The following is a 25,231-nucleotide window of genomic DNA, read 5'->3' as shown; positions in this document are numbered from 1 at the left end:
CAAGAACAAGTGAGTGAGGTAGTGAAGGAGAGAGAGAGAAAGAAGAGCGAGAGTCAGCTTATGGTTCTGTTGTTCTATGTGGATCAAGCCCTCTGTAAGGTCAAGCCGTCACTGCAACCCTAGGAATCAGATATACAGTCACTCCATGGGAGGTTTCTCAGCACAGCGGTAGAGCTGAGTGGCTGTGTCAGAGATGCTGTGCCTCCTCACTGACCTCTGTCTTACCCAGAAAATTTCTGTTCTACTCACACTTGTTTACCTGGGAAATCTTTACATGACCCTGATACTCACGTACCTGTAACAAATACACCCAAGTATGTCTATCAGACAAATCCAATATTTACTGGTGATAAATCATAAAGAAATGTATTTCAAAGCAATTCTTTGGTATACATACAAGTTTACCAAATGTACAAGATTAAAGAAAATTTGCATACTAATGAGATACTTGTTTGTTTTACATGAAAAATTAAATCTTGCTTAAGTATTTGATACTGCAGGGTAGAAAGCATATTCAATAGTTTTTAGAGTTGATTGACACTTTGATTTTATAAGCACTAATGCTGAGAATGGGTTTTTATAAAAATATAATGTGCAAAATGGAAAAAGTATGCTAGAATCATTTCAGAAGTTATTGAAAATTCTGTCCTAATTGCAAACCAATATTAATTTAAGAAATTTTAAAAATGAAATTCAAGTGAGTAACTCAAATGTAAATTTTTAAGTCATACATTTAGCATAATATAAATATGTGATAATTTGATGCAGACTGAAGAATAAAGAAGAAAAGCATGCAAAGTCTTTGTTTCCCATATTTAAACCACTTTACTTCTATAAGAACAGAAAAGAGCCAATACATAACATGACATTGCCTGGAATGCAAGCCTGTGTTTCAGACTGTGACCCTGTGGACCACATGGGCAAGCTGAAGGCTAAGCACACATGCTCTGCGCAGACCCAAGGCTGCAGTGGAGGCTCACTATTCAAAACACCTCGCACCTCGGATTTGGGACCCATTTGATTTTGAATTTACTCTGACCTTTAAACTCTCAGAAACTTTGCTTTGTCGACACATTCCTTTCTTTCTTTGTGACCCCTCCTATGGAGGTAGGCAGCCCAGCTTGGGGTCACAGTGCACAGTTTAAGCAGTGGGGCCCTAGAAATTACAGGCAAGAATGAGAGTGTGACATAGGATGCAATCCAGACAAGACTTGGTTCTAGGAGCCCCAAGGAATGGGTCAAGATTTGCTACATCCTCTGTGGTTGAGTTGACTGGACTGTAAACTACAAAAAGGATTCATGTTAGAGAGCGATTTTAAGAACACTGAGATGTCCCAGATTATACTCAAAGGGAAGAATTACTTTTTTTGGTAAAGATAAATAAATCCCATGTCCTTTTGATTGTTAGACACCATTTTCCCTTTTTATAGCTTGTGGACATTTTGAAAGATATTTGATCTCTATTTCCAAAGGTATTTGATCCCTGCTTCAGATGGCAAAGCCCAGTTTGATTGCTAAAATAAAGAAAATACTTAGTCTTTAAAAAGTCCAAGAACTATTGCTTCCATTTTATAGTTTTGTTTTGTTTTGTTTTGTTAAGACAGGGTCTTATTATATGTTCCTGGCTGGCTTTGAACTCCTTGGGATATATCCGCCTTTTCTCCAGAGTACTGGAATTAAAGGCATGCCCACAACACACAGCCCATTGTTCCTTTGTAAAGTCCAAGGTAAGTCCAAGTTTCTTTGCCTCTTGTTTTATTACTTTGTAGTAAAATGTTTTCTTTACACTGTTTACTAATGGGGGCTGGATAGATAGCTCAATGGTTAAGAGCTCTTGCTGCTCTTTTGGAAGATCGGGATTTGGTTCCCAGTTTCCACACAGCAGCTCACAATGATTTATAGCTCCAGTCTCAGGACATCCAATGCCCATTTCTGGAATAGGCAGGTACTACACATAAACTCACAGCAGCACACACAAGGACACATGAAAACAAAAATTTAATTTTTAAAAAGGTGGCTAATCATCTTGACCACCTGGAATTGCATCTGTGATAAAGACATTGTTTGCTCATTCGGGGTTTGTATGTGGTGGGCAGGACATAATTTAATCCTTGGGCTCTCCCTAGAAGATGAATAAAGATTTAGTTTCATAGCAGAACATGCTGAGAGTAAGTGGTCTGCTCTTACTGACAGACCTGGAAGAACAAGTTGAACCTTGGAGAATCCTGGTGGCAAATTCCCTTACAGGTGAAAACAAAATGTCAACTAACACTGTTCAAAAATTCTCTAAAAATCATTCTCTTGGGAAAAGAATTGATTTGAGTTGCACAATTTCTTGTACTTAGGTTTAGGTAACATATGCAGCTGGATTGCAAAAGTTAAGTTGCTATTTTGTCAAATTTCAAATTATGGGGTGGGTGAAAGGTTAACACTTTTTTTTTTTTTTTTTTTGCTTTGAGAGCAAACTCTACCTGGAAGAAGCCTGCAGAGCTTTGATCCTGACCTGAAAGTATTCCTGCAGATTCTAGAATCCCAATGGGAGAACAACCATGCCAGGAATGAGCCCAAAAATATATTTTTTTAAATAATAGCAAACAAACAAATGCAGAACAACAAGGCTGGCCCATTGATATCCCTAAGGAATTGCTGGCTGGAAAACTGCTTGGAAGAAGGGGAGGGGGATGATCTTTGTTACAAACTTCCTTCCCCTGCCCTGGCTTCTGTTTCCTTACCCCTCTTACCCCTCCCCCGCCCCCCCCCTGGGGAGTTGTGTTTTCTGGGATCAGCAAGTAGAAAAACCACAAGTGGTCTTTTCTTTTTTCCTCTTTCTCCTGTAAATAAAGCTTTATCACGTGTGGCCTTAAACTTGCTGCAAATTGCAAAGAAATGGCTCAAAGTCTCCAGCTCTTTCCGTACCCTGGGAGCTGAGACGCAGGGCAGTGCCCTTGCCAGGGTGCCCAATTCCCTCCAGACTGCCAGAAAAAAAAAAAAAAAAAGAGGCCAACTGGAGAGGAGAAAGAGAAAGATTGCCCTGGGGTGAGACCAGACCCTTGGTCTTTTCTGTTCTCTAATCTGTTCTGTCTGTGCCCACCAGCTCTCTTGACTTGCCAGAACTGCTCAGAGCTGCTGTCGGGTGTTGCCTCAGTTTCCTCTTTCAGGCTGTGCCCTGGGAGTCAGCCTTTGGCTGAACTTTATGAGAAGAACTGACCAGCTTTGGTCTCCACCTCCAGGTAAGTATGGGTTCTTTTTATTTTTATTTATCTATTCATTTATTTTTGTTTTTAATTGTGTGAGCATGACACCTTGCTCCCCTAGGAGAGAAGTTGACAATTTGACATTGATTTCTTCAAGACTTTGGTTTATCCATGACACTTCAGTGGGTTCCCTTGTTAGCTGGGTAAATAGGAAAGGAGTCTGCAGAGAAGCCAGGTGAACTCAGACCTCACTTGAATTTGGGCTTTGATGCTTATTAGTTGGGCGGCCTCTGACAGAAAGCTTAAGTGCTCTAAGTGAAATAATTTTATAAGGAAATAAGATGATTTTGAAGTTTGGGGGTTATTTTAAAGATTATAATATATGTATATATCACCCTGAATAGGAATGCCTACGAAATGTGAATTTGATAGTGAAGTCATTTGCTCCTGGGGGTGGGAGATCGGTATTCTATATAAGGCACATTTCTCCTCAGCAAAGACTACAGGTTAGCTCTAAAGACCTCTGGAAGAGAAGAATCTCAGGGTCAGAGTACCTGGCTGGTGCAGAGCTGTTTGAGAAGGGAGGTCTGGGTATGGCTATCTCTTTGACCTTCTCGATGACAGCCCAATGGCTGGCTGCAGTGTCACTGGTCCAGAGCATAGGGCCCGAGTGTATCTGTGTAACTAACTTTACCTACCTTGGCCATCTGTACTCCTTTAGAGACTAGATTCTCAAACCAACCAATGTAAACAGAGATTTCAGCTTTTTAGAAGCTACCAGCTTGGCTTGTTTGTTTTAGAATCTGGAATATGGTTATGCCCTTACCTGGGATACTGAATGAAACTTTCCCATCTGTCCTTTTATTTTTTGGAAAAATCAACTCAGGTGGGCCAGTGATGTATCAGGTGGATATCCCTCTAAACTGTGCTCCAGTCCTGCTACACAGATGCAGATGAAGAGAGGGGGGCTTTGGCCATAGAAGACTTGCCTTCATGCCATAGGGCTTTCCTCCCTATCCTTTCAAAGCACTGAGAAGCACACAAAACCCACAAGCTGAAACCTGCTTAGAACATATTGCAGTCATGCTGATTTGCATATTAGTCATTAAGATGCAGTTTTGCTCCAGGAAAACTATGTAGTGTCAGTGTTTTAAGGGTTTTACTTGGTCCAATCACAGTACTGACCCAGATCAGGATGTCTGCTCTTTGTCCTCACCACCAGATCACAGTAAGAATGATTGTGTCAACACTTCCAAATACAAGAAGAAAGCATGCTAAAGCATCTCAAATTTTTAAAATATAATTTCCAGTGTGTTTTACTGTTTTGTGCAAACAGCTTATTGTTAAAGCACTTGCTCTTTCAAAGACAGATTTAGTTTAAGTGATATATTGCATATCACTTTAAAATCATGTCTAATGGGAAGAAGTAATTCCAGAGGCCCTCAAAAGGCCAATTTTATATAATTTTTGGAAAGAATCACATTTTGAAGTGTAAATTTCCTATTATTCCTTCTGTGTTTTAAAGTGTTCCTGGCTATATGCTTTTATGTATTGATGTTTTTAGTTTTCTAATGTCATAATATTTTTATGTAAAATGCATACTTATTGAAAAACTAGAAGATGTGTAAAGACTTAATTAACATTAAATCCTCTGCAATGTCACTCACTAGAAGCAATGCATTTCACTGAAGTCAGGGAGACTTTGTTTCTCCTCATGTGAGTCCATTTCTTATCACTGTTCGTCTCACTGTCTTAAAAATAAGTTCTACTCTGTTCAATGTCAATATTTACTTCTTTGCCCTACCTTCCAGTGATTTCTCTGAGACTTCATTGTGAGACATCGCTATAATTTTTTTTTTTTTTTGGCCATTTTGGTCATTTGGCTATTTGAATGTTTTTCATCCTAAGCAATGACTCTTTTTAGTCCTCCATCAGGATCTGAGTAGACTTGTTGAAAAGAAACCTGTACAGGAGGCTGTGTTTCTTGGGCAGTGTTTGATGGTTCTTGCAAAGCATTGTTTTGGATAACTAGCTTTAGTAATTTAGTCTTTTTACAAAGTTGGTATCACAGACTTTTAAGAGTTTTCATAGATTGTTTCTGATGTTGTTTCTGTTACTGTTGTTTTATTGTTGTTACTTTTTCAGGAATGAATGCCAAATGTTATCAACCACTATTATTAATCGGTTGCTACATTGTTAGAATAATTCCAGTTAAAGTATTGAGCAACTGATTTGGTTTTGCTAGCATTTGGGGAAGTTTATAATCTATAGGTTTGTTCCAAAATTTCTCTTTTTATGCTGACCTCACGAGACTTCATAATGAAGCTCATTTCAGTGTATCAAATAAATAGCACCAGTGAATCCATTTCGTTCTCTGCTTGCTTTCCTTAGAGGTGATTCCTTGATAAAGCATCCTGTCATTTACTCTATGTCTTATAGTATTTTTAAAAAAGACTCTGCCCCTCTCTTTTAAACCCCATCCATTTCCCATAAAATAAAGAGTTAAGACATCTACTCCATTTCTAAATTGTTTGGGCCATCTCCTGTCACTTTTGTGTTTCAAAATGAATCAATTATACCGCCATTCCTTTATTTTTTTTTCCAGAAACAAAATTCAATCTGTGAAGCTAAATGATGAAAACTTTAATAAACCAAGAAGAAGAATTGGCTAACAAGGTCAAGATCATATAGACATAAGCAGAACAACCCTATATTCTACCACATGCATGAAGTTTTACTCCAAATATTATTTCTGCAGTCAGTGTAATGAGGGTTAGAAGACCTCTGTGTACAAGTGGGCATCTTGTACACAGCCATGCTGTTTTGATTTTTGAATGCCGTAGCATGAATTAGATTATTAGACAAATTCTAACTCATGGTAGAAGGCTTAAAAAAGTGTAGCACAGGATGTGTAAATATTAATGTGAACAGGGAGAAACAGGGTCAGACTGTGCAAAACTGTTATGAGTTTCTTTAGGAGAAAGAAAAGGGGGAGGGTGAGAATTAAGCATGGGAAGGGTTTCCCTTCCTCTAAGGCAAACTAAAGCCCGTATTTTCATCTGAATTCAATCTAGGCGCTAGACGTTTATCGTTAACATTCCTTCTTCATTAGCCAAATGGTGCACAAATTGGACCTCTTCCTGTTTGCTTCATTTTAATCCTTACTCGGGTGCCAGGGGAATGTTAAGGTGCTTCGGGGATCTAGGATGGTGTCAGCTTCTGCTATTCATTGAGTCTTGGAAGCCTTACTTCTAATGAATCAATATTCAAGAGGTTGGATTTCTCTTCCCCTTCCTGCTCGCGCCCGGTTTAATCTGGCGAGACCACAAAGTCAGAAAAATTCTACCTCGTTATTTATTCCAAAGGCAACATGGAAATTTATTCTTTGCCATAATGAGGCTCAATGTGAAGAGATTGAAAAGGAATGCTGGCCGCAGGCTCTCAATTGCAGGATTCGTTAATCAAATATGCTGTCTGATTTTAATTGAAAAATGTTGCCAACTTACTGTGGTAAGAGGAGATAGTGACACTTTAACTTATACCTAAAGAGCTGAAGCCTACAGTGAAATGGAAACGTCTTTAAATTCTGTGGCTCGGAATTAAATTGTTGTTTCCTTTGAAAATCAGTTTTGACAGGCTGGGATAAGGAACGTTTTCGTAATGGACACCTCATCCAAGAAAAACGCCCATTTGTTCCACAAAAACCCCTCGCGACCTGTCAGAAGGCAATCCCTTAAAGCCGGGTGTCCATCCCCAGAGGAAGCACGACCATGCTGTGGCAAACTCAAGGTAGAGGGCTTGGGTGTACTTTATATGCTGACTTCCATATAAAACTATGTTAGAAGAGGAAATTGCTGTCTTTTTTAATATAAGCTTTTAACTGCAAATTACCAAGACCGCTTGCCAAGCAGTAGAATCCTTTTTGCCTGCCATGCAGGCTAGATGGATTTCTCCGGCTCTTTTGAAGGTTCTTCCTAGACAAACAGGGAATATGTAGATGCGGACATTTGTTAAAGTGCTGCCTTGTGCCATATATCAGACTAAGCACACACAGACTATTTTCTTTCTGGGAAAGAAAACTTTGGCTTTTCTTGTTACACAGAAAGGGACAGGTGTCTGCATGATGTAAGCCTTCCTTCTTTCCAGCAAATAGTATTAATGGAACAAAAAAATACTGTTTTTTTAATAACTATGAACCTGAATTCACATGCATACTGCTTTACATATACAATTAAAACGTAAGTCTATTAAAATATAACCAGCTACTGAAGAACCACTGGAAATTTAAGAATAAAGTTAACAAACACATACCAAAGGGACGTGGTCTCAAGAAACCTAAACAAACAAAAAAGTAGACTGAACATTTCACAGCAGAATGTTCCCTGCTAGTGCAGGGTCGTGATTTCAAAAATATTTAATAGACAAGGTTGGACTTGTGAGGAGATGGTGTGTGTATGGGTTTTTATTTTCACTTTTTTTATTTACTTACCTATGGATGGTGCTTTCCGTGCCACTCTGATATTCTCAAAGCTAGATCCCCTTTAATGTCTTTTGTGGAGGAGTAGGGAAGAGGTGGAATCCTGTACACAATTTACATGAAAATCAGCGTGCATTTCAACTGCCAAGTAATTTAGAGGGCTTGTTCTTGAGGGGCGGAGGGATTCTGCATAGTCTTGAGACTAATTAGAGCTGCAATAGTACTTGAATCAAACTGTCAATGGTAACACACTTGCCTTTCCACAGTGCTGTTCTCTGAATTTTGTTTCCTTAGTAACTTCTGAGCCATGCCAAGCTAGTCAGACTTCGTGTGCCCTTTCATGTCTTCCAGGTGTTCCTGGGTGCCTTGTCTTTTGTTTACTTTGCCAAAGCATTGACAGAAGGCTATTTGAAGAGCACCATCACTCAGATAGAGAGAAGGTTCGATATCCCTTCCTCTCTGGTGGGAGTAATTGATGGTAGTTTTGAAATCGGTAGGTATTACAGAAGCCCGACCTTCCCTTTAATTCCAAGGTCTTTCTCTGAAACCTGCTCAGTATCATCATTCATTGTCTGCTGAGATCCAACCCGTAATCCTGTTTGGACAGATCTGCCAGGACCTTATGCTACTCAAAGGAAACCCATTCTTTCACAGAGCAGGCAACTGAGAACAATTTCCCTGCCCTCACTGTTCATGACTGGACATCTTAGATGAGTTACTTAAACATAGGATGGCAGACTTCCTTGGGAAGGAGAGGGGGTCCTGATTGGTGTTTCGCGTTGTGGTATGTGAGAAACACCTCTTGGGGAAGTAGGAATGTGGGAACACGCAAAGTGCCTCTGCAAAAATGTAGCCCAAATATTTAAGTAGTGGACACTGTATTTTTTCTACACAGTAGCTGTGAAGGAGAGAAAGGGGATTCTATTAGCAGGAACACAAGAGTAGAGCTGATTGTAAAAACTCTGCATACACTTAGGTATCCTTGGTTTGGCAGTTGCTTAGACTCTTCAAATCAGTGACTTGCATCACTGTGTGGTTCCAGTTAGTCAGCCCCTGGACTAACTGTGAGGCATTTGTTGCCTTTCAAAGAAAAACAAAGTAATCCTCTCAGTGCTTGCTGATGCCTTTTGGAACAAATAAAATGACAGGGAAGTCTCCTAACTGTTTTAGTGTCAGCTTTACCTGGAGTGATAGGAATGTCTAAATTGTCAACTATTTTTTTTTAATTTCTGCTATTTTGCTTTCATTTGTTACTGTGGATGTCAGAAAAAAAAGTAAGACCAATGAACATATAAACTTTTCTGGCTTCTGCAAAAAACACAACCCCCACTTTAAGAGGGATAAGAGATGGTTTATTTTGGAGACAAATAATGCCTAGCTGTAGCCCATGGACACCAACTTAGGCTACCCCAAATATTGTGTCCTAATGTAAATGTTACATAAAGATTTTTGTTTAAGAACAAAGGAAGCCATTGATCAAGATGCTTTCCAGCAGGTTGGTGGAAACATCAAGTAGGAGGTTACAGAAAGTTGGGGGAAACCTCTGTTATTGGGCTTAGAGGCCACCTGATGATAATATGAGCGTTTGGATAGGTAGAGGTTAGGGATGTTTTCATACAGAGGGGTTTACCTAAGGGTCAGCAGGATGTCAGGTCATACAGAGAAGTGGGTGACACATACTGTGAGGGATTAAGAAGACTAGAGATAATTGGGCTCTGAACCCATAAAATTCCAACCACTAGAGTTCTACACGGGTCATCAACCATGTAGGTGGAACAGTCCTGCTAATTTGTTCACCAAGTTCCTGAATCACTGCCAGTCACACGTTAATGGACGTACTGGGGTCCTGGGAGTATTAAAGTGCAGGCATTGATTCTACAGGGAGGGGACCCAAGGTTCTATTTGTTTTTGTTATAGATTACATTAATTTAGTGATTAATTTAGTCTATGTGTTTGCATGTGCACATGAAAGTGTTCTATGGTGCACATGGGAGGTCAGAGGATACCTTGAGAGTCATTCCTCTCCTTCCATCATGTTCACTCTGTAGACTGACTCAGGGCAATGTGGCTTTGCCTGCTGAGACATCTCACAGGAAGTCTGCATTTCTTGTTGTTAGAGGCCACCAATGCTGTTAGTCAGTGACCGCACATACATCAAGATTCTAAAATGCCTGCTCATACCAGTTCCTGATGTCACTAAGTGACCTCCTTTGGTCAGGTGATTGTCTACATTATGAGACTATACCCAGGAAGCCAGTATCTCCTGATTAAGGCAAACTTACAGATGAAAGGAGATGTGCCAATAAAAATTAGATGTCAGAAAGTTTTAATTTTTCAGACTCTTGGTTTCGATGTAGGAACACCTTATTAGAGCTACTTAGACATAGTGCAAACTCTCTGTTGGATTACCTTAATATGTAAGACAGAAACTGGTCCAAAATGATGCCCAGTGCCAACAGCAAGTCTCACACATGCAACACATGTACACTTTATTCTCACACATGTATGTTTTCATACATGTGTGAACATGCACACATATAAGCATGCTCTCACACCCCACATACATACTATAAAAGTTATATATGATAATCTACATATGTTGTTATAATAGGAGTGGCGGGCTACGTTCCTGGCACCCGGCCGCCTGCACGGCTAGCTTTATACCTGAAATAAATACACGGAAACTGTATTCTTTTAAACACTGCCTGGCCCATTAGTTCCAGCCTCTTATTGCCTAGCTCTTACATATTGATCTAACCCATTTTTAATAATCTGTGTAGCCCACGAGGTGGCTTACCAGGGAAGATCTTAACCTGCGTCTGTGTCGGGTGGGAGAATCATGGCGACTCCCTGACTTGGCTTCTTTCTCCCAGCATTCTGTTCTGTCTACTCCACCTACCTAATTTTCTGTCCTATCAGGCCAAGCAGTTTTTTTTATTAGTTAACCAATGAAAGCAACAGATAAGATATAAGACCCACCTCCATCAATATGTAACAACTTTGTTGAAATTCTTTTAATTTCTATTGATTGTCTGTGGAAACTCTAGCATTTTACAAATAGAAAAATCATATGACTGAAATAGAAGACACTTTCATATTTATTTTTTTAATTCTTAAATATGTCAATTATTTTTGTATTTTCTTACTTGATTGTCCTTGGATTTATGTTGAATTGAAGTGGTGATAATGGAGACCCTTTTCTTGTTTCTAACTTAATACACTGCTTTTAAAATATCACTATTCAACAATGCACCTCTTTCATGGTTTTTATTTTAATTAATTAAATAATTATTATAAGTTCGTTTGTATGGTTTTTAGTAAGCATATTTCAAAAGTTTATTTGCTCAACACATGTCTCTTCTTTTTGTCTTCCACTGTTTGATTTTCTGAGACAAGGTATCTCACCCTGTGGCCCTGGCTGGCATGGAATTTGCTGTGTAGACCAGTCTGACCTCATATTCACAAAGGTCTGTCTGTTTTTGCCTCCTCAGTTCTGAGATTGAAGTGCATACCACCGTGCTAGGCTCAGTGTTTCTTTTGCCTTTGTGACTGAGCTGAGGGCTTCACAACCTGTCTTCTAGTCCACAAAAAAATGGTTCTTCTACATGTTATATAGTGATTTAATTAACAGATTTCTTCTTAGCTCCTATTCTCACCCCTGTAATTAACTGTACTAGGTTCCAGTGACTGTTCCATTTGCTAATAGGATATTACCCTTACAATTCACAACTGCATTTGGGCTACAACTGCCAAGTCATACACGGTCCTTGTTCAGTGTTTGTTTCTGCTACATAAGATAACTTCAGATGTTGTTGCAAGGAGAGGGCCCGCTTGTTTGTCCTGGCTGCCTGGCTAGCTTAGCCCCAAAATAACCACACAGAAATTGTATTAATTAAATCACTGCTTGCTCCATTAGCTCTAGCCTCTTATTGGCTAACTCTCACATCTTGATTTAACCCATTTCCATTAATCCTTATATTGTCACATGGCAGTGGTTTACTGGCCAAGATTCAGCATGTCTGACTCTGGCAGCGGATCCATGGCATCTCTCCCTGACTCTGCCTCCTTTCTCCCAGCATGCTATTTAGTTTTCCCTGCCTACCTAAATTCTGCCCTACCAACAGGCCCAAAGTAGTTTCTTTATTAACCAATGAAAGCAAAGCAAAACAAAGACAGAAGGACCTCCTACACCAAGTAGTTTACTTCCCCCCTAAAACTTGAAATTTTGAGTGTGTGTACATAAAAAGAAAAAAATAGAGAAATATGTTCAGTTTGGTAAAACATTTATTAACCCTCTGGACTTCTTATCCATTTGTTAATTAGTCACATGAGATATTGGGAAAATTTATATCCTATTCTGTCAATGTGTGTGTGTTAATGCACATATATGTGTGTGCTGTCTGTGCAAATGTGTACACATATATGTGTACACAGATGTTCTGCCTATGCATGAATATGTGGAAGCCAGAGATAGACTTCCAGTATCTTCCTTTATCACTGTTCACTTTGTCTTTGAGATAGGGTCTCAAGGGAACGTGGCGTCACCATTGTAGTTAGGCTGACTAGCAAGAAAGCCTTTGGAATCTGCCGGTCTCCTCCTGTGAGTCTGAGATTACTGGTGTCAGAGTCACACCAACTTTTATGCTGGTGTTGAGGATCTGAAAACAGCCAGCACTTTGCCCCTACCCCTGCTCCAATTCATTTTAATTTTTGGCTTTAAATCACCATATATTTCCTATGTGTCTCTCTTGAGAACTCAGAAAGGTTGCTCTTATTGCAAATAAGGAAACGTAAACTCCTAGAAGTGGAACAGGTGGCAAAATGACATCATTCATTAATATAACAAAGAAGCACCCTTTGGACCCCAGTCCCATATTGTAAGAGTTTGGTGGAGGGCACATGGGGCTATAAAACAGTTGCTATAAAATGCAATCATCTTCACAAACAAAAAGGCATAACCAGTATAGTGCCATATACTACTTCAACACCAAATGGGTATTCTCATGTTTAATTTTTTAACACGCAAATTTTAAAGAGCTGAATTCTTCCAAGAGTCAAGCACATAGAACTCATTTTAAACCTACTTTTCCCACATCCTTATTATTATCCTTTGGGATATGAAATTCACCACTCATTTTCCAATTGACTAACTCTGGCAGTATGTCCAAACAGTAGTAAACCAGACAATTGCTTGCAGATGGGAAACACGCTCTTGCTGTAACATGGAAGCACCAAAGACAGCATAAAGACAGGCTACCCCCATCGGCCCCCAGAGCCAGCCAATGGGGAAGGGTTTTTTTCTATATCTAGATGGGAGTTTCCACAGATGAGACTTCCCAAACGATTATAGCTAAAACTTGAAAGGTCTTTAAAAGAGTACGCCCCTAACCTGTGTTTCTCATGGTGTATTGTTGGTATGATCCACACCACTGCATTTGCGTTTACCTTGCTAGTGAGGGTTCCTCGACTGGACCGTGTTCCAGAGCAACAGAAAACCAGAAATGCCAAGAAGTTTCCATTTTTAACAGCTTTGTAGCATCCTGTGCACCACCTCCTAGGAATTCTTGTGTATAACAGAGCTTGAGAAATCTTCTTGTAAAACACATTGAATTATTAAGCTTAGGAGATGGCTTGCTCATTCAGTAAAGAGTCAAGTAAACATGAAGACCTGGTTTTATATCTGAATCCAGAGTAAACAGCAACAACAACAAAAATCCAGGCATGGTATTGTACCCTTTCTTGTTATTGCAGAATGAATCAGTGAAGACAGCTTACAGCTTGCTGGACCACCACCCTAACCTAAATCAGAAAGCCATGGGCCTATGAGAGGAGACATAATCTTGTGAATTGAAGCAGATAGCATCTGAGGGCTGATACCCAAGGTTGATCTCCAATTCCATATGCATACACACACACACACACACACACACACACACACACACACACACACACAATGTGTCCATAAAAATGCATACACACAGAAGTAACTCATGATGTTTAGTTAGAACTATTTTAAAATGATGTAATTCTTACTTTAAAACCAACATTATTTTTTATTTCTAAAATGCCTGTCTTGTGAAATAAATTATTGTTTTATAAAATGAGTTTAACATTTTATTTCATTTAAAGTGAGGCATAATCTTGCCTTTGTACAACCTTTCTTTATCAGCTGTAGAGATGATAATATAAAATCTACGTTACAAAAACAATTGGAAAACTAATTGACACTTTAATCCAAAGCATAAGTAAATGAAGAAAATTAATAAAATTTGCTGCAAAATCACCAATAAAAATTAAAAATAACAGCTAAAGGAAGCCTTTTATAATTTCGATAAACTTTTGATTTTTAATTGTGTGTGTGTGTGTGTGTGTGTGTGTGTGTAGGTGTGTGCATTTGAATGCCAGTGCCCTTTTAGTTCTGATGAGGGCATCTAACCTCTGCAGCTGAGTTACAGGCAGCAGTAAGCCACCCAGTATGTTACTGAGAACCAAACTTGGCCTTCCAAGAGTGGTACACTCTCTCTACCAAGAAGCCATCCTTCCGGCCTCTGCCTCTAATTTAATTAACTGATAAAATGCTTTTAGAAGAACAAATGGCCAGGTTGGGTAAAACAGAACGGCAGGAGGATGGTAAGTTTTTGCCATTTTGACAAAATGCAAATAGTTTGGCTCAAGTCATAAACCTGGAGATGATTTCAGCAGCCATTTTAGCTCACAGGGAGACTCACATGATGGGAAGTCTGGGTGTGTGGTGTCTCCTTAGAGCGAAGCTGCACTGAATCTGCGTGCGCAGGCGCGCCACGTGTTCGCTTCTGCTGTTTCCTAGACCATGAATGCATCTTCTTTCCCCCAAAGGGAATCTCCTGGTCATCACATTTGTTAGTTACTTTGGCTCCAAACTTCACAGACCAAAAATCATCGGAGCAGGCTGCCTGGTCATGGGAGTCGGAACACTGCTCACGGCGCTGCCACAGTTCTTCATGGAGAAGTAAGTCCAAAGCCTCCATCTTTTCCTAACCCTTTCTGCGATGGCAGATCTCCTCATTGGTTTTTTTTTTTTTTTTATTGTAATTTGTCTTGTTTTCATCCTTTGGCAAGTGTCTTGCTACATGGCTCTGGTTAGTCAGATATTTTCTTTACTAGACTGCCCAAAATGGCATTGAATTCATAGCCTTCCTGCCTCAGCCTTCAGAGTTCCCGGGTTATAGGCATTTCTTTCTTTTCTTTTCTTTCTTTCTTTCTTTTTTTTTTTTTTTGGTTTTTCGAGACAGGGAATATATGTGGGTGTTTTGCCTGCCTGTGTCTCTGTACACAATGTACATGCCGTGTCATGGAGGCCAGGAGAGGACATTGGATCCTCTTTGAACTGGACTTAAAGTTGGTTGTGGACTGCCATGCAGGTACTGGGAATTGTACCCAGGTCCTCTGCAAGAGCAGCTAGTGCTCTCCACCATGACCCGTGTCTCCAACCCCATCACCAGACCCCTTTACAGCTTTTCACAAAACTATTCATTGATTATGGGCTTTTTTTTTGTAAATATGCATTGTTTTGTATAAACAAACTTATTGTTCTGCCTTCTTCAAATAAATAACCTTGGTGTTACACAAACGTTATTTATCATAGATGGTAAATATGACGAGGAACTCTGGCTGGCTGGGTTTAGCATTCTTTCTCTTAGCTCCACTAACCCACATATATGAGAATGATCTATGCTGATCATTGTTTTAGGCACTGCGGATAAGGGAATGAAAAGAACTCCCTGAGCTCACGGATCTTGGGAGTAAGAAAAAAACAGTACACACATGCAGAGTGCTGTGGTATGTCATATAGGGATATTATCTGTTGAGAATGGGGTGGGGAAAAATGGCCAAACCTTGAAGAACACTTGCTATACAAGGTGCATGTTGCCCAAACACCTATAATTCCAGCTCAGAGGCATGTCACATTGTTACATCTTTTTCTGGCTTCCTTGTGAGCACGGGTGTGCATACTAGCATACATACACCCACACATTCTCAGGCACACACACACACACACACACACACACACACACACACGGATGATACAGAACAACAACCTAGTGAAGACACTTAAGAAAAGAACTGTGAAAAGACAAGGGGACTCTCGCAGTTTGACTGACCAGTGAGCTCTGGTGATGTGCTCTGCCTCCCCAGTGATAGGGTTACATATGCCCATTGCTGCACTTGGCACTTAACTGAGTGCTGGGGATCTGAATTCAGAATCTCATGCTTACACAGCTGGTCCTTTACTGACTGCCTAGACCCAGACGTGGAGTTTATAATGGTAGATTGTAACTGTGATCTCTGCTTCAAAACTGACACTGATGAATAGGCTTGGGATGAGACCGCAGGAAGTGGATACAAAATTTTCATATGCTCAGTAAAGACTGCTCTAGGCAGAATTTGAAAGCTGTTCAGAACTAAAACCCTAAACTTAAAGGCAGCCATGGCTGGGGCTGGGGCTTACCAGTATGCACTGTCCTGTACACAGGGGAAATGGGTTCGACCTCCAGCATGGAAAAAAAGAAAAGTGAAAGGTTTCTACCATTATTTGGACCTGATAACACAGGCCTGTAATACCCGCTATTCCAGAGACTGGAGCAGGAGGATCACATAAGTTCACGGCCAGGCTGTGTAGGCATCATTGAGTCCAGAGCTAGCTCAGAGCAATTAGCAAGGGTGTGGTGGGGGTGGGGAGTGGAGGGTGGAGAAGTGGGGTTGGGTTAATCTGTCATCACAGTCATTACCTGGAGGGAAAAAGCAGAATTCCTTCTGGGTAAAGGGCTCTAGAGTCGTGATGCATTTTGCACATTTTTAAGAGCTGGCCTGATGTGGGATCTCTGTGAGCGTTCTGCCAAGTCTGATTCTGAAGTGCTAATGCCTCAAGTTGTTACAATATTGATTTTTCTCTGTCTTGGAGACAGCCTCTGTCTCCAGCAAATGCAGGTAGCTACCTCTTGCTCTTAAGTGATAGCAGTCACCGTCTTCTATTAAAATAAGTCTTAAAATGAGTCTTGCTTTTCTTTCCCGTCAGTGGATCACAGATGGCCTAAGAATGATGCAAAGGCAGGCAGCATCTTCGGATGGGTCATGCACCAAGCTCCTGCTCAGTGCAGGTTTGGTTTGATGAGTCCAACTTGAAAGAATGCAAACCCAACCTGCCCTCTCATGAGTGGCAAACCAAGTCTGTGTTTTAGCATAATGTTAGCCCGTCAGGGTAAACATATTCTCTATTTGCAGGTACAGCTATGAGAAATATGAGAAGTATTCTCCCTCTGCCAACCTCACTCCCAACATCTCTCCATGCCACCTGGAGTCCAGCAGTCTGCCACCAAGCTTAGCCACAGGGAAATCACCAAACAAAATGAATGATGGTAAGATGATTTTTTTTTCTTTTGATTTTTCGAGACAGGGTTTCTCCACAGCTTTTTGGTTCCTGTCCTGGAACTAGCTCTTGTAGACCAGGCTGGCCTTGAACTCACAGAGATCCGCCTGCCTCTGCCTCCCAAGTGCTGGGATTAAAGGTGTGCGCCACCACCGCCCGGCTGGTAAGATGATTTTTAAAAATTGACTTGTGTAAGTAAATAGATTTTAGCTCTTATATATAAGTTAGTTTATTATTACTACTTTGTATATTATTATTCAGTTTTTTTCTGAAAAGCATTAGTACTGAAAATATTAAAGTATAAAAAATTCCTACAATTGTGCTGGGAGATGGCTGAATGGGAAAGGGTGGTTGACCTAAGTTCAAACCCTCAGCACCAACATAAAAATCTAGGCATGTCTGTACATGCCTATAAACCCAACACTCGGAAACACAGGTAGATAGGTTCCTAAAATTCGCTAGCCAGCCAGCCCAGCTGAAACAGTGGACTTTTTGTTCCGTGAGAGATTCTATCTTGAGGCAAGAATGATGGACAAAGGTACCAATATACTCTAGTCTTTGCTTGTGCACAGTGACAGACAATACAACTGCTGTTCACATGCCTGCACACTGCAAGCACTCATACACGCATAAACAGCTCATAGAATATAAAACTGTATGATATGATCCCAGTAAAATATTCCAGTGGCTCAATATTATGAAAAAAAAACACAAATGGCATGCTGGTGACTAGGAACATCTACCAGTGGTTTCTTCTAAGATGGGTCTTGAAATGAAAATAAAATAAACTTCACAAATAGAATCATCAATCTAAAGGATCAGATAAGAAATGTAATTTTTTCCCCATGAATATATTTAATTTCTTCTTTATCCCCTTCACACCTAGGTAAAAATAGCTTCCACCTCCCAGTGTTGATGAGAAAGCTCCAGTTGTAAATACCTGAGAACCACTTAGCCCAGTATGTGCTTGGGAGGGGACATTTAGATGTGGTGATTGCTGGAGGCAGTGCCAGAACTCTGTGAAGCAGTCTTTCTTTTATGTCACTGACATAACTGCCTTGCCTCATTTGGCCAAATTATGGCATGACATTTATTAATGCATCCTTAAATCGCTTTAGATTCAACTCTAGAAATATTGTCAAAATCCTGTTCCTTTTGTTAGAAGATATGGACTTAAAGGATACGAGATGTGTAATTTCTATGTGACTTGTTTGGAGAATTCTAAAAATGGTTGATTCCTATCACAAAGAACTGTAGGCAACACAGCCCGTGCTACAGCTGTCAGCCACGTCAACACTTGCGTTTCAGGTAGAACTTGGACAACAATGGAAAATACTTGTGATTAAAAATGACACGATTTAGCCGGGCGGTGGTGGCGCACGCCTTTAATCCCAGCACTCGGAAGGCAGAGGCAGGCGGATCTCTGTGAGTTTGAGGCCAGCCTGGTCTACAAGAGCTAGTTCCGGGACGGGCACCAAAGCTACAGAGAAACCCTGTCTCGGAAAACCAAAAAAAAAAAAAAAGAAAAAAGAAACGATTTGTACTAAAGTGGGGGTGTAAATAAGCACTTGTTCAGGGCCTGTTTTGCCTCCGAGAACATGCTGAATGAGTTTGGAGTATAGAAAGCCAAATATGTCTATAGGTTCAAAATGAAAAAAGAGAGCAACTAAATCCAAGGAATTCGAAGAAGTGAGAATCTCTTAGTGAGGCCTCCAGATTTAACTGTTGAAGAGATAAAAGTCTAAAAAATAATTCAGCCTCTTCCAAACTCTTACCAGTTTAGCACTGTGGCGGATTTTGATTCTGCCTTCTAACACAATTTTACAGCCGAGCATAGAAATGTAGAATAAACATTTCGCATCAGTAGTGAGCTTGCTCTAGTCTTCTTTTTGCTTCTCTTTCTAGAATGCAAAGGGGATGCCAGCTCCTCCATGTGGGTTTATGTCTTCCTGGGAAATCTTCTGCGAGGATTAGGGGAAACTCCCATCCAACCCCTTGGCATTGCCTATCTGGATGACTTTGCCAGTGAAGACAATGCTGCTTTCTACATTGGTAATGTCTACTTCATCTGGTGTGAGAAGTGGGGTGTCTGTCTGCTCCCTTCCCGTCTACTTCAAATTTAGTGTGGAAGGTCTCCATGCCTTCATTCAGTTAACACTTGTCTGAAATACACAGAGGATTTTAACAGTGAAGACACTGTGTTAGTCGGTGTCTTTTGCATAAGGAAGAGAACACTAGACTAGAAGAAAATAGCTGTGATCTTGACTGTAATGGCATGGAACCTTATGAAGACATCTTGGGGGCTTCAGGGTTCAGAGATTGTTTTTTAACATTTTTTGTGTGTGTGAGTGTGTATAGGTGTGTGTGCGTATTGTTTCTGCAGTTCTAGAAACCGCTTTGCATTATAAAAGTCCCTATTAAAGGATCTTTTTTTTTTCCTATATGAGATAGGAAGGAATTCTGGAACCTTGAAAGTGGGTATGAATGATTAAAAAGAAATATAAAGAGCATAAGCAAGGCTCAAGGCTACCACATCTGTAGATCGTGTGCCAGACAACTGCAGAACTCATCTGTGTCTACAAAAGAGGGGGGAATGCCCTGGAAAATCTTCCACACAAACTGTAGTAGAAGTGAACTCTGAGGGTCAGATGTGTCTATGTGCTGTTTAATGGGTGTCTCTCACATTCTGGAATCCAGCCAGAAATTAGAACTTCAGGCATGACTATTGTGTCAACTGTGTTTCATACATTGGTTTTGATTTCTTGGAATGCTGATCTTTTGAATGCATAGCCTTTAGGGACAAAGGACAAGATTGGATGAGAGACTTTGCCAAGAATTATTTTGTTTCTGGGCACATACTACAGAAATTCCTGATATCCTACAGATGCCAATACAGACTTAAGAACAGACTCTCACTCTATTAGAAAACCAGAGCATAACTCCGGAGCTGAGGCGGTATATGGGATACACTGAGCAAGAATCCAGACACTGGCTAAGATTTACCTACCTCTGGAGGTTCTCCGAGGCTCACACAGTCTTACTCTCTCTTCTGTTCTGAAAGAGGCCAGGGAATGTCTCTTCATGTTCTTGAAATCTCCAGGAATATGAGTGTTTGAGTTCTGCAGGGAAATGAATGGCATGTGGGAGACACTTAGCTGAGCAGGATGATCTTTCTACTTACTGGTGGCCCTTTGCTCTGGGTAACCTGTTACAGTCATCCATCAGGCTGCCCCTGACCTCTGGTGAGCTTTCTGGAAAAACTTGCCCCAAGATTGGCTCACCCCCACTTTTTTTAGCTATTTCCTGAGACAACACTCTCCCCACAATGCTTCCTCATAAGCTTCCCATAAACGAGTGGGCACTCTTTATCATCGAAATGAAAAAAAAATCCATTTTAATGTCAAAACAGAATTTATGCTTTACTGACCATAATTTTTTGATAAAGAGTACAAAATTAGTATTGTTTTTCCTTGTTTGTTTTTGTCTCATGTAGTCCCTAGCTCCTTCCTCCATCTCTCAAGGGCTAGGATCCCTAAATTGTGGACAGTACAACTGTCAGGACTACAGTTTGCTTCATGTTTGGAATTTAAATTTGTTATAGTCCTGGTGTTATTTCCAGGAGTGGAATCATGTGTTAGAAGTAATAATTTTCTCCCCAAATAGAGAAAGACTTATTTCCTGAGCTGGCGCATTGAAAAATTAGCCAGTGCCACCACAGGTGAGGTGCCCAAGTTTTATTTTGCAGTTACCGATGTCATCTCATTTATATTTCCTGCTTAGCATTTGATTAATTTATTAAGACAAATCAAAGTGGCAGTTATTCTTATTTCTTCTCTTATCCCCCATTAATATGTTTTATTTTAATTTGGTTTGCTTTTTTGTGCAGGGTGTGTGCAGACAGTGGCAATTATAGGGCCCATTTTTGGCTTCCTCTTGGGTTCATTATGTGCCAAACTGTATGTTGATATTGGCTTTGTGAATCTAGGTAAGTAGGTCTATTTATCTTTTCTATCTATCTATCTATCTATCTATCTATCTATCTATCTATCTATCTATCTATCTATCATCTATCATCTATCTATCTAACCATCATCTATCTATCATATGTCTATGTATGTATCTATGTATGTATGTATCTATCTATCTATCATCTATCTATCTATCTATCTATCTATCTATCTATCTATCTATCTATCTATCTATTTATCATGTGTCTATGTATGTATGTATGTATGTATGTATGTATGTATCTATCTATCATCTATCTATCTATCTATCTATCTATCTATCTATCTATCTATCTATCATCTATCTTTCTGCCTACCTATCTAATTACACTTTTGTTTGTATGTGTATGCCATGATGCACTTGGGAAGATCAGTTGACAGCTTGTGCAAATCAGTTCTCACCTTTCACCAAGTGGATCCTGAGATGGAACTCAGGTACCCAGGTGTTGTGCAATGCAGGTATTAATGGGTACAGAAGGATAAACAGGTAGTGGTTAGAACAGGGTGACCTGGTGTCTGTTTTAAAGGCAGATCCTCTTCTGTAACTGCCAGTTCAAATGCAGCTACCACAGTTCAGGCTCAAAACTATGACTCCTGCTGGGTCTCACTGGTCTCAGATGTGTCAACATTTGTTATAGTGACATCAACCAATAAAGCAAACACATAGAAGAAAAGTCTTTAGTGACCACACTTCCCCCTCTCCTAGTTTTAGACTATCTCCCCTGCCCTGTTTACCCAACTCGGCAATTATCCTGGAGACTGGCAGCCATTATTCTTTGTGGACAATCTTAAAATTTAACAAGTAAGTCAGATGCAAGTGCTTTTGAAGGAACAGCTGGCTATAGGGTGTTTCACGGCCTGTTCTCTCCTTTGTGCTCAAGGCACAGCCCCAGGGCATAGTGTAAAGCCACAAGCCTCTCACAGTCTTTAGTCTCTGACTTCTTAACCTACAGTTCAAACAGAGAAACTAAAGTCCTCCAGGAACATTTCAGGAATGCCTTTCCTGGAGATTGTATGTGTGTGTGTGTGTGTTATGTGTGTGCCATGCATGAACTATCAGATGTTTTCTATTTTCATGTGTGTTTATATATACATATATGTATATATATAAATATATAGATATAGATATATACATGTTTCTTTGTGTCCTGAGTATACATGTGTGGGATCATTGTAAATGGATGGTCATACATGTGGAGGCCTTAGTTAATGCTATGAAATCATCATAAATTTTTCTCCTACCTTGTTCTTTGAGGCAGGGTCTTTCAGTCAAACCCAGAGATCACTGATATAGCTACTGTGACTATCCAGCTTGCTCTGTGACTCTCCTGTTTCTATTCTGGAGGCTGGAAAAAAGATTAGCATCTAGACCCACCTGGCATCCATCCATCCATCCATCCATCCATCCATCCATCCATCCATCCACCTATACGTATATACATACATACACACGTATTTGTGTGTGTGTGTGTGTGTGTTCATGGGTATCTGAACTTTTATCCTCATGCTTTGAGACCACCCCTTGATCCTGTTAGGTAATTATTTATGATGTGTTAGAGTTGCTGCTTGAACTTATTTTCTGCAGTAATGCATTTCAACACCCTAACCTTGAAAACGTTGCTACTTAACAAACCTCTGTTTTTCAGACCACATAACCATCACTCCAAAGGATCCCCAGTGGGTTGGGGCCTGGTGGCTTGGTTACCTAATAGCAGGGCTCCTAAGTCTCCTTGCAGCTGTTCCCTTCTGGTGCTTACCCAAGACGCTACCAAGATCCCAAAGTATAGAGGACTCTGGATCCTCATCTGAGAAGTCCAAGTTCATTATAGATGACTCTATTAACTACCAAATGGCCCCTGGAGAAGAAACAAAAATCATGGAAATGGCAAGAAGTAAGTCATATTCTCCTTGATCATGGGCTCATGTCCGTCTTCCTAGTGGGACTTGAGGAAGGGCACGCATAACAGCATTTGGCTCCCCTGTCTGAAAGAAAAGTTAAGAAACCATTACAGGAAGCAGAAACGGAGAGGGGAAGTCTTTATTATTGAAAAAGTTATGCATGTGGATGAACAAGAGTCCTGCATATTTTCCTTTTAGGTGGCTCCACCCTCTCTTACATACCATTGTTTTTTTCCATAGTAGCTTCTCAGTGTAAGTCTGAATGGACAGAAAGAAGAGGCTGTAACTCCATGTCTAAGAGCCTTTTACACATAAGCCCCAACAATATAAAGAAACGTGTGTCTCAGCAAGGGTGTAAGTGGGAGGCAGGAAAAGGTCAGGCTTGTAATCCAGCGTTCTCCTCAGGGAAGTTGACGGCTGAGAAATTGTACCCATATTTTTATTTTCAAGCCATCCTGTGTTTATTTTTATAGACATTCTTGAACTTGTTGAAGCTCATTACATGAATCAAAGGAGAAAGATCCTTTCAAAGCCAAGGCATGTTGACTAAAGGAGACAGCAGTGAACTATGTTGGGAGAAAGAAACTTACACTGGTGGTTCTTGGTGTCCAACTTGGGGCTCCTAGAGGGAGGATGAGGAGAAATGCTCTGCCCCCTTGTCACTGACACATGTGTCCCTGTCTCACTCATAGGTCCTATATATTATTTCAGAGGAGTGTGCATGTGTACCTAGATCCAACCCTGGGCAGACTGCAGCCCTGAAGGTTGCAGTGCAGACCACTTGAGACCCTCGTTGCATGAATGCCATATTGTTTTTGTCTTACAGATTTTCTTCCATCCCTGAAGACTCTTATTAGAAATCCAGTATACATCTTATACCTGTGTGCAAGCACTGTTCAGTTCAATTCTCTATTTGGTATGGTGACATATAAACCCAAGTACATTGAGCAGCAGTATGGGCAGTCATCCTCCAAGACCAACTTTGTCATTGGTATGCCCACCTGTCTGTTATGTGTTCCCATAGAAACCATCCTTCATGACCTTTCCAATTCTTTGTAATATTATATGTCTCCAGTTTTTAATGTAAAATCATTAGGGTATTTTAGATGAAATAAAAGAATATGTTTTTAAAAACTCTAGTAGGGTAAGTATGTATACATGGTGGGTGAGTAACTATGACTGGATGTGAGTGAATTCCCCACAGTCCTTTAAGGAATATAAAAAAGTGAATATAGCATGGATTTTTTTATTTTTAGATTATTGATAATATTGGATACCTGTGTTTTAGGCTTTGTTGATGCCTTACAATATTGACAATATTGCATGCATGGTGTCTGGGATTGCATGCAGCAGGCATTTAGACAGTATAACTGTGTTTTCCATAGCACAACTCAGAGTCGAAGGATATTTTTGATTTCTGGAGTCCATGTTGTTTGAAGGGGTTGTATTTATAGCATATTAATGTAGCCAATAACAAGAACACCACTCAAGGACCAAAACAAGAATAAGAAAGTAAAAGAAATATAATAATGTTTAAATACAGAGTTATACCCTGTATAAAATTAAGAATTTAAAACACAAACTGGCTCCTTTTCTCCAGGAATATTTCATTTAAAAATCACCATTTTGAGGCATTAAATTTATTCTGTTTCTTGGGACATATTCTTTTAAGATATGAAACTCTAAAATAATTTCCTTCTTCATAGGAATTGTTAAAGAATTTCTCTGATTAATATTTTGTATAGTATGGCTGTGTTATGGGGATGTTTGGGTAAGGGTGGATGAGTATGTGGGTGGGTGGATGTGTTCATTTGTGCACATAACTGCATATGCCTCTGTAGGTCAGAGGTCAATAAGGCTTTCAAATCTCCCGGAGCTGAAGCTAGAAGTAGTTGTGAGCCATCTAATGTGTGTTCTAGGAACCACACATGGGCTTCAGAGCCATCTCTCCAGCCCTTATTCACAGAATATTTTTTAAATTACTCCATAATTTTATCCCTGAAAAGAGAAGAGGAAAGCTGAGTATATCTTAAAAGATAAAATTTTCCTATAACAAATTCTGAATAATGAGCATGTAGAAGATGTTAAAGTGACTGACTTGTTTGGTCTATTCTCCAACATTCTAAGCTGTTTCAAAATTAGATCACTGAACTATTTTCATTTCATTGATTCAAGATAACTCACTTGTATTATTTTCTGGCTAAACAAAATAAGTATTTTAGAAATATCCCCCCAGAACTTTATCCAT

The 25,231-nt window shown here is 40.0% G+C and overlaps 1 protein-coding gene across 2 annotated transcripts in view; it reads left to right on the top strand.

Moving 5' to 3' along the window:
* Window positions 1–2,666: 2,666 nt before the first annotated feature.
* The window catches only part of Slco1c1 (solute carrier organic anion transporter family member 1C1), a 42,273-nt gene continuing 19,708 nt past the window's right edge, over window positions 2,667–25,231 (top strand). The window contains exons 1-10 of one of the 2 annotated variants that reach the window (XM_075982395.1): window positions 2,842–3,230; window positions 5,800–5,870; window positions 6,822–6,983; window positions 8,023–8,164; window positions 14,527–14,659; window positions 16,933–17,066; window positions 18,983–19,129; window positions 20,964–21,062; window positions 22,731–22,976; window positions 23,810–23,974. In XM_075982395.1, coding sequence (XP_075838510.1) covers window positions 6,855–6,983; window positions 8,023–8,164; window positions 14,527–14,659; window positions 16,933–17,066; window positions 18,983–19,129; window positions 20,964–21,062; window positions 22,731–22,976; window positions 23,810–23,974 — 1,195 coding nt within the window. In that variant the 5' untranslated portion in view covers window positions 2,842–3,230; window positions 5,800–5,870; window positions 6,822–6,854. Of the gene's footprint in view, window positions 3,231–5,799; window positions 5,871–6,821; window positions 6,984–8,022; window positions 8,165–14,526; window positions 14,660–16,932; window positions 17,067–18,982; window positions 19,130–20,963; window positions 21,063–22,730; window positions 22,977–23,809; window positions 23,975–25,231 lie in introns of both variants that reach the window. The other variant, XM_075982394.1, reaches the window with a different exon arrangement.

The sequence above is a fragment of the Microtus pennsylvanicus genome, chromosome 8 (genome assembly GCF_037038515.1).
Source record: "Microtus pennsylvanicus isolate mMicPen1 chromosome 8, mMicPen1.hap1, whole genome shotgun sequence".
Taxonomy (NCBI): Eukaryota; Metazoa; Chordata; class Mammalia; order Rodentia; family Cricetidae; genus Microtus; species Microtus pennsylvanicus.
The sequence above is the reverse complement of the archived record's forward strand: the minus strand, read 5'-3'. Positions and strand labels throughout refer to the sequence as shown.